Source organism: Mandrillus leucophaeus, unplaced genomic scaffold (assembly GCF_000951045.1).
Source record: "Mandrillus leucophaeus isolate KB7577 unplaced genomic scaffold, Mleu.le_1.0 Scaffold255, whole genome shotgun sequence".
Lineage (NCBI taxonomy): Eukaryota > Metazoa > Chordata > Mammalia > Primates > Cercopithecidae > Mandrillus > Mandrillus leucophaeus.
The window spans coordinates 2366792-2376078 of NW_012102643.1; the positions used below are offsets into that span (position 1 = coordinate 2366792).

Genomic DNA, 9287 nt, shown 5'->3' on the forward strand with positions numbered 1-9287 from the left:
GGCCTCCCAAAGTGCTGGGATTACAGGCTTGAGCCAACTCGCCCAGCCCTGTTTTGTTTTTTAAATGAGACAGGGTCTCGCTCTGTTGCCCAGGCTGGAATACAGTAGGTGATCACAGCTCACTGCAGCCTTGACCTCCTGGGCTCAAGTGATCCTCCTGTCTCAGCCTCCCAAATAGCTGGGACTACAAATGGGTGACCCCCCACTAGTTTTTGTTATTTTTAGCAGAGATGGAGTCTCACTATGTTACCCAGGCTGGTCTCAAACTCCTGAGCTCGAAGAATCCTCTCACCTTGGCCTCCCAAAATGTTGGGGTTATAGGCATGAGCCACCAAGCCCAGCCTCTATTGTCACCTTGCTCATTACTTTAGTTCTTTCTCTCCATCTGTCTTTTTCTCTTCTTCCTCTTTTGTCCTATTCATGTTTTTCTGTTTTTATTTCCAGCCAGGATCAGTGCTGGGGTTTGGTAAACATTACTATTTACTGAGTGCCTACTGTATACTGTGCCTTATGGACATTGTCTCATTCACTCACATAACATCCCTAGAGGCAGATGTTGCTTTCTCCACTTTACAGTTGGAAAACTAAGGCCTAGGGAGGTGAAGTACACAGGCACCCAGATAATAACCTAGGTAGTATCGCCGTGCACTATGTGGTGTGCACGGGAGCAAGGCTCTTAACTCCAATGCCATCTACCTGTTATTGGTTCTACCTGAATATCTTTTTTTTTTTTTGAATTATATACATATTTTAAAATAGAGACGGAGGCCAGGTGCCATGGCTCACACCTGTAATCCCAGCACTTTGGGAGGCCGAGGCAAGCGGATCACTTGAGGTCAGGAGTTTGAGACCAGCCAGGCCAACATGAAAAAACCTCCTCTCTACTAAAAATATAAAAATTAGCCAGACACACGCCTGTAATCTTAGCTACTTGGGAGGCTGAGGCAGGAGAATTGCTGGAACCCAAGAGGCGGAGGTTGTGGTGAGCCAAGATTGCGCCACTACACTCCAGCCTGGGTGACAGAGTGAGACTCTGTTTTAAAAAATAACATAGGCCGGGCGTGGTGGCTCATGCCTGTAATCCCAGCACTTTGGGAGGCCAAAGCGGGTGGATGATCTGAGGTTGGGAGTTTGAGACCAGCCTGACCAACGTGGAGAAACCCCATCCCTACTAAAAATACAAAATTAGCTGGGCGTGGTAGCGCATGCCTGTAATTCCAGCTACTTGGGAGGCTGAGGCAGGAGAATCACTTGAACCCAGGAGCCAGAGGTTGCGGTGAACCGAGATTGCACCATTGCACTCCAGCCTGGGCAACAAGAGTGAAACTCCATCTCAAAAAATACATAAAAACAAATCTGATCATGTCACTGCCCTGCTTAAGGCTTCATTAGCTTGCTCTTGCCTCAAGATGAAGTCCAAGTTTTTTTTTTTTAAGAAACTGAATCTCCCTGTCACACAGGGTGAAGTGCAGGGGCACAATCATAGCTCACTGAGGCCTTGAACTCCTAGGCGCAAGGGATCCTCCCCCTCAGCCTCTAGTTATTTTTTGTAGAGATGGGGTCTCACTTTGTTATCCAGGCTAGCCCAAGTATCTTAATATGGCCTTCCAGCCTATTATGACCTGACGTCTATGCGACTTCCCCATCCTTTATTCTTCTTTTTTTTTTTTTTTGAGACAGAGTTTTGAGTTTTGCGTTTGTCAGCCAGGCTGGAGAGCAGTGGCGTGATCTCAGCTCACTGCAACCCCTGCCTCCCAAGTTCAAGCAGTTCTCCCACCTCAGCCTCCCGAGTAGTTGGGACTACAGACACCACATGCCCGGCTAATTTTTATGTTTTTAAGAGACAGGGTTTCACCATGTTGGCCAGGATGGTCTTGAACTCCTGAGCTCAGCTAATCCGCCTGCCTTGGACTTGCAAAGTGCTGGGATTATAAGCATGAGCCACCACTCCCAGCTGTGTATTCCTCTCCTTACATACTCCTGAACTTGCTATCCAAGGAATGTGCATCTCCCTCAGGTCTCAATTCCCTTCTCCAAAAACCTTTCCTTGACCCTCCTATTCTATTGGGTGCTCCACCTATGAACTTTCCTGGCTATATGTGAGTTCAGCACCCAACCTTTATTGAGTGCTTACTATCTACCAGGCCTTGTTCTAAGGTCCTTCCACTGTCTTATGAGGTAGGTGCTAGTATTTTCATTTTACGGAGAGGTTAAATGTAACTGCCTACATGTTTATGGGCAAATGGAGGCGGAGCCAGGATCCTGAAACAGTTCTGCTTACCTGGTCTGAGCCTTTTTTTCTTTTGGAGATGGAGTCTTGCTCTCGTTGCCAACTGGAATGCAATGGGTGATTTGGCTCACTGCAATCTCCGCCTCCCAGGTTCAAGCGATTCTCCTGCCTCAGCCTCCTGAGTAGTTGGGATTACAGGCACTTGCCACCATGCCTGGCCAATTTTTTGTATTTTTAGTAGAAACGGGGTTTCATCATTTTGGCCAGGCTGGTCTCAAACTCCTGACCTCAGGTGATCCGGCCTCCCAAAGTGCTGGGATTACAGGCATGAGCCACTGTGCCCAGACTGGTCTGAGCTCTTAATCACTGGGCTGTATGGCACGTATTCCCCAGTCCCCCAAGCAGAGGGCCTTCATCTTGCAGGAATTCAATAAAATGGGAATCATAATAATCAGAAATTCAAATACTTCCTGACCAGGCTTTTTTTTGTTGCAAGTGCCAGAAATCTAAATAAAACGGACTTAAACCAAAAAGGGATTTGTTGGTTCATTGAACTGGGATGGCAAAGCATGGACTGGAGGCCAGAGTCTCAGCTAATGTCGTCTCTCCAGCTCCCAGCTGTTGGTCTCTGCTTGGTTTTCTTCTGTCTGCAGCGGGCTCCCCCAGCAGCTGAGACCGATTCCCTTCTCTTTCAGCAACCTCATTAGTAAAATAACTTTACTCTCTCCCAGTGATTAATTTCAGAGAACACCAATTGAATCTGAACTACAGTTTAGACCTGTGACTGGCCTAAGGCAGGCCATGTGGCCATCTACGGTACCAAACACCATGACCAAGGACCACATGGCAGACAAAAGCACATCCACCACAGTTAGCATTTGAAACATTTCTTTCAGAGATAAGGTCTTACTCTGCTGCCTAGGCTGGAGTGCAGTGGTACAATCACAGCTTACTATAACCTTGAATTTCTGGCCCCAAGTGATCCTCCAATCTTGGCCTCCCAAGATCTTGAGATTGCTGATATGAACCACCAAGCCCGGCCAGCATTTATTTTTCTTTTAAAATTTATTATTTGAGACGGGGGTCTCACTGTGTTGCCCAGGCTGGTCTTGAATTCTTAAGTTCAAGCAATCCTCCTGCCTCCGCCTCCCAAAGAGCTAGGATTACAGGCAGTGAGCCACCACACCCGGCCCTGGCCAGCATTTGTTGACTAATTTAGTGCCAGGCTCTGAGCTCTGTTTTTCTCCAGTATCCGCTAACCTAGTGATTTTCAACCCTGGGAGACCTTCAGAACCTGGAGGGCAGTTTGGGGTCAAGAATTAGCCTAACAAGTTCCAGGTGATGCTGGTGCTGCTGGAAGGACCACATTCTAAGAACATTGCTCTAAATTTTGTTCTTAACTAGACCACAGCAATGACATCACTTGGAAACTATTTAGAAACCAAAATAAATAAACAGACTGGATCTTAGGCTCCACTTCACACCTACCGAAAATATTTTAATTTTACAAGATCCCAAGTGTATTTGTATGCATGTTAGATTAAGAAAAAACCCAAGAGGAGAGACCTAAGAGCACAACTGTAGACATGAAGGGACCTAACTTCCAATCCCAACCCCTCCCCGCTTCAGGCTTGCACAACCAACCGGCTGCTAACAGACCTGAAGGAGTTGGGTGCAAGGCTGGAGCACATCTGGGTGCTGCTTATCTACTTTGGAGATCTTCCTGAAGGGCTTTGCGGGGGGTGGGGAGAAGGGGCTATCACTTCAACCTACTCTTCCACCTGCCGACCCTTGCGGGGACCCAGCTGGTCAGCAGGGGTTTCCTCCTAGGGGCTCAGAGGCTGGAGACTTCATCAGGCCAGGGAAACGAGGCAGCCCAAGGGGCTGGGGGCTTGCTGGGGGATATACAGCAGGAGGTGACTGTGCCTCCTTGGAGGTGGAGCTCCACAGGGGACTTGGGCTAGAGTCTGGAGACCAGAGCTCAGACCTGAGAGTCCTCCAAGGGAAGGGGCTTTTTCCTGGCTGTCTCCCCAGGCCCTGGACCTGCTTAGGGTGACCTGAGCATTCCTCAGGACAGAACATGGGGTGGCTGTGTGGTGGGATCCTCCCCAACACACACGCTTGTTCCTTCTACAGCTATAGGAGGTTTCAGCCTAAGGTCTGGCTCAGCCTCATCTGCAACACAGCTGAGGGAACTCCAACATTCACTAACATTGCTGGTACACATCACCGACTCCGTAGACAGGAAGTATCATTGTGACACTCATTTTACAGATGAAGAAACAGATGCAGAGTCATAAAATAAGGTACAAAGGAATAAATCCTTGTCACCTCACTGCTTGGCCCCACATCCTTAAGTTCCACCTCTGCCTACCCTGAGTACCTCCAACCCTAGTGTAACTACAAGGCAACGACTTGTCTAAAAAAGGACCAAAATGCATTTATTTAATATACATCACAAGGGCTCAACCGAGGCTTAATTTAAAAGACAAAAACAAAACAAAAATAATACCACAGCTCAAGATACAGAGTCCTATACAGAAAACACAAAAAGGACAGACCATCTAAGGAAAAATTAAGAAGACAACACAAGGACAGGCTGGGCAGCCTGGGTCAGGGCTCCTGGCTGGTGACCTGCTTTGAGTAGGTTTCTTGCAGGTACTTCTTAAAAGCTAGAAGAGAACAGGCAGGTCTCAGTGAGTGATGGAGACAGGATGAGTTCATCTTTACTATTTATTACTATTGTTTTTGAGACGAAGCCTCACTCTGTTGACCAAGCTGGAGTGCACTAGCACGATGTCTGCTCACTGTAACCTCTGCTTCCTAGATTCAAGTGATTCTCCTGCCTCAGCCTCCAGAGTAGCTGGGCATACAGGTGCCCACCACCATACCCGGTTAATTTTTTTGTATTTAGTGGAGACCGGGTTTCATCATGTTGGCCAGGCTGGTCTCAAACTCCTGACCTCATGTGATCCACCTGCCTTGGTCTCCCCGCATGCTGGGGTTACAGGCATGAGCCACTGTGCCTGGCCCAGGATGAGTTAATTAAGGTGGGCAAAAGGCAGTTTGACCAGGGATGCAAAGGTGGGAGGAGGTGGAGAAGGAGGGGCTGGTTTCCCAGACAGCCTTTCTCCCTGCACTGCCCATCCAGGCAGCTCTCCTGGAAGGGCTTGCTTCCAGCGAGACTGGCGGGCACAGGCACGGCACTCTACTAAGCAACCTCTTAACCTGCATTAATATGGAAGAGGTTAATCCCACCTTCCCCCTTTTTGAGACAGACAGGGTCTCACTCTGTTGTCTGGGGTGGAGAGCAGTGCTGTGATCATAGTCCACTGTAACCTCGAATTCCTGGCCTCAAGCTATCCTCCTGCCTTGGCCTCCCCAATAATTTCCCCAAATTATTTATAGCCAAAAATTTTTATTCCGCTATAAAATAATTGCTATTTTATAGCAAACAGGAGCACTGGGGCAGAAGCAGAAGTGGGTTGCTGCCAATACTCCACCCTGCCCCAACCAACCCGGTCCCAACTCACTGGGCTCCTTTTGTTTGAGGGAGCCTTTGAAGGTTGGGGGAGGGATCACCCTGGGCTCAAGGACTGAGGACTCACCTGTGGGGTTTTTCCAGAGCTCGGCAGCATGAGTGTTCAAGGGACTATCAATGTTGGGTTCTGTGGGTGGAGAGAAAGAGGTCAAGGGGGTAGAAGGGGCTGACCCCGGGAAGTCCGGAGAGGTTCCCAAGTTGCATGAGGGGAGGGGGTGGTCTCTAAAGTCACCTCCTAGAAGGCTCTGGATGGAGAGCAGAATGGTCCTGACATCATATAGGGCAGACCACTTGTCCTTCAGGATGTCCAGGCATATGTTACCCTGGGTGTCCACGTTGGGGTGGTAGCAGGGTGTGAGGAATTTCACCGTGGGAGCATTGTAAGGGTAGCCACTGGGGAACTCTAGTGAGAGCTTATACCTCAGGTCTTCATATACCTGGCATTTGGAGAAATAGACGCAGAGTAAGCTCCAGCAGCAGCCTCCTATCCCAACCCAAGCCCCACACAAGGGGTGTGCTAGAACCCTGAGTTTCTCTGGGAGCAGACAGTAGACACGCTGTTGAGCTGGTTCTGATGCTCCCCATTGCCTTTTACAAGTTTTTTTTATTTTAATTTTTATTTTAGAGACAGGGTTTCACCATGTTTCCCAGGCCAGTCTTGAACTCCTGGGTTCATGTGATCTGCCTGCCTCAGCCTCCCAAAATGCTGGGATTACAGGTGTGAGCCACCGTGCCTAGCCTGATGCTTTCCTCTTATCTGGTGGAGACATCAGTGATTCTTCGGTCTAAGGATTGAAAATTGGCATTCTGTGCTTTATTTCAATTAGAATATTAGTTGCTAATATGTAAAAATTAGGAGAGTTGGCACAGGTTTGGACTCCTGACTCATCTTAAACCTGATCTGCAGCAATGGGAAGCTGCCTTCTTGAGATCTGTGCTCTCCTGTTGGCCAGAGTCCTCACTTCATCCATTTCCTTGCTGTCTGGCCCCCTAAAAACATCTAAGATAGACAACCCTGCTTTAAACCCACCCTCTTATTGTGCAGAGGGAAAGAACAAGGCCACATGGCTCAGAGAATGTGAACAGTCACAGGTGGAGTGTCTTGTTCCACCAAAGGTTTGAAGCAGAGCTCTCACTGGGATCTCACCTCCCACCTTTCCCCAGACTCGCTTACCCATCCCAGCCCTACACTTACTGTTCCAGCTGCTCCATGGATGGTCCCTACCCATTTGAAAAGGTTGTCTGATTCAGGGAAGGCAGAAATCCCTTTATCGCCAGACATCTGGGGAGGAAACACATTTGCTGGAATGTGGAGTACACTTTCGGGCACAGCAAAAGTCAGTGGGTGAGCTTTCCCCTTAATCATATATGCATTATCTCACACACACACACACACACACGCATATATATATACACACACATATGAGAGATATAGATGGGGGTTACCCCATCTCTACAGACACACACACACTCGCTCTGTGGCCCAGGCTGGAGTATAGTAGTGCGCTCAGCTCACTGCAACCTCTGTCACCACAGTTCAAAGGATTCTCGTGCCTCAGCCGCCCGAGTAGCTGGAATTACAGGCATGCACCACCATGCCTGGCTAATTTTTATATTTTTAGTAGAGACAGGGTTTTGCAATTTTGGCCAGGCTGGTCTTGAACTCCTGACCTCAAGTGATCCACCCACCTTAGCCTCCGAAAATGTTGGGATTATAAGGCGTGAGCCACCGTGCCCGGCCTCCCCTTAATCTCATCACACTCTGATCCAAAATAAAGCAACCAAATTCATAAGCTAGAAATACCAAGAAGGGTGGGGAGTTGGGTGTGGGTAAAGCTTGGTTGGGGCCAGGAAGTAGGGACACACTGGACAGGGAGGGTCTTGTATGACTTCAGGGAAGTGTTTTAGAGATAACTTCATGTAGGGGGATGGAGCTGGGAGGAGGGACTGCTGGAAGAAATGGTGTAGGTGGGGTGTATGAACTTCTTCCCAGGGGGGAGCAAATTACATTTATATTTTACCCCTATGTCTAGCAAAAAAGCTGACCGAGGAAAGGAGGCTACTGAAAATTGGGTGGAAGGCTGGGGTTCTGGGTACTTAGTCACTCACCATGAGGGTCATCAGCTCCTGCTGTAGCCTGCAAAAAGAGCATTCGGGGTTATCTGGGAGTCTGGATGGGCCAGGGCTCCAGATGGTGCATCTTCTCCCATTTGAATCTCTCACGGGGAGCCGTCATGGAGGCTCCCCACTTCGTCAAGGTCACGCTCAGCTCAGGGTACACCCACCAGATCCACAGGACGATCCTAGCGAGTCCTCACCCTCCCTAATTCCAGACTCCCTCGGGATGATTCTGGCATGTTCTTAATTCCCCAGGCTTTGGCATCTCTTCCTTGCCCGAGTCAACTTCTCCCTTCCCCTGTCTCCGCCAAGTCACGAGGGTCCTTGCGCGTCTTCATCTAGGCCCACCCGGGAAGGAGACTGGCAGCGCCCCTACCCTCCCATCCTCCTTCGGGAGAATCTCAAAGAACGGTCTGGGCTCCTGGCGTGTCCCCTGTCTCTCAAATCTCACCCGCTCAAGGAGGTGGGAGTCCCGGAAGTCTCCGCCCTCGGCACCCATGCCCAGGGGAATGCCAGGCCCCGAGCTCCTGGTGTGTTCTCCTGCACCCGCATATCTCCCGCTCCAGGAGGTGGGACGGGGGTGGTCCTAGAAATCCTTGCTCTGGGTCCCAATGCCTAGGGCATGGCAGGCCCAGCGAGTGGTACGCCGCGTCACCCACCTTTTGCCCACGGGACCCCGGGCGGCGCCCCCGCTCGGCTCGGCTCCTTTACGGGCGGCGGTGACGCTAGTGGCTGCCGGGTCGCGGTTTTGGGAAGCCATCCGGGCGGCGTTGGCAGAGAGACAGGAACTCGGAGAACACTACTGCAACTGCAGGGCTGCGGGCCCGCCCGCCCGCGTTTGAATTGTAACCCTCTGGGGGCGTCGACCAATCAGTGACTCGCTTGGGTTTGATCCAGCCAATGGGACGCGCCGGAGCGCTCTGTCGCTGCTCCACTGCTAGACCTACCCACCGGCGCACCACTATTGGGCGGCAGGATCTCGCTTCTGACAGCCGATTGGTAGACGGGCTGCCATTAACTAACGAATCCGTAGCGGATTGGTGGCCTTTGGAAAACGCTAACCATTAAAGGGCCAAGAAAACGTCCATGTGGGACGAACCCCTCCTTCAGGCTACACGCCTTACTCCGCTTGGGAACAGCCGGCACACCCAGCCTTGATCCGATCTCCCTCGGGAAGGGAGTGCCTCCAATCCTGCGGCACTGGTACCCTTCCCCCAAACCGGAAACCTCTGCTCCTCCCCACAATTATAATCGCCGGGGCATCTTTGCTGGGTCCTAAGTATCTGAAAATCCCAGCGAGGGAAAAAACTAAAGGCTGATGGCCAGAGCAGCAGGCTCCCTATTAGAAAACATAGGTTCATACATCTCCGCAGAGATGACAGAAAAAAAAAAAAAAAA

General features: G+C 50.2%; 1 protein-coding gene across 7 annotated transcripts; it reads right to left on the reverse strand.

The window, feature by feature from the left end:
- Window positions 1–4645: 4645 nt before the first annotated feature.
- UBE2C (ubiquitin-conjugating enzyme E2C) lies at window positions 4646–8769 on the reverse strand. Of its 7 annotated transcripts, none has more exons than XM_011983796.1 (6): window positions 8549–8769; window positions 7881–7908; window positions 6967–7053; window positions 6004–6208; window positions 5839–5898; window positions 4646–4902 (listed from the first exon to the last, which is right to left on the reverse strand). In XM_011983796.1, exons 1-6 carry the CDS (start codon window positions 8647–8649, stop codon window positions 4844–4846), a joined length of 540 nt encoding a protein of 179 aa, XP_011839186.1. In that variant the 5' UTR covers window positions 8650–8769; the 3' UTR covers window positions 4646–4843. The 7 variants fall into 7 exon arrangements, with proteins under 7 accessions (XP_011839186.1, XP_011839187.1, XP_011839190.1 ...); XM_011983797.1 differs by lacking the exon at window positions 6004–6208 and adding an exon at window positions 6209–6359; XM_011983800.1 differs by having other exon boundaries at window positions 8057–8687.
- Between the last annotated feature and the right edge of the window lie 518 nt (window positions 8770–9287).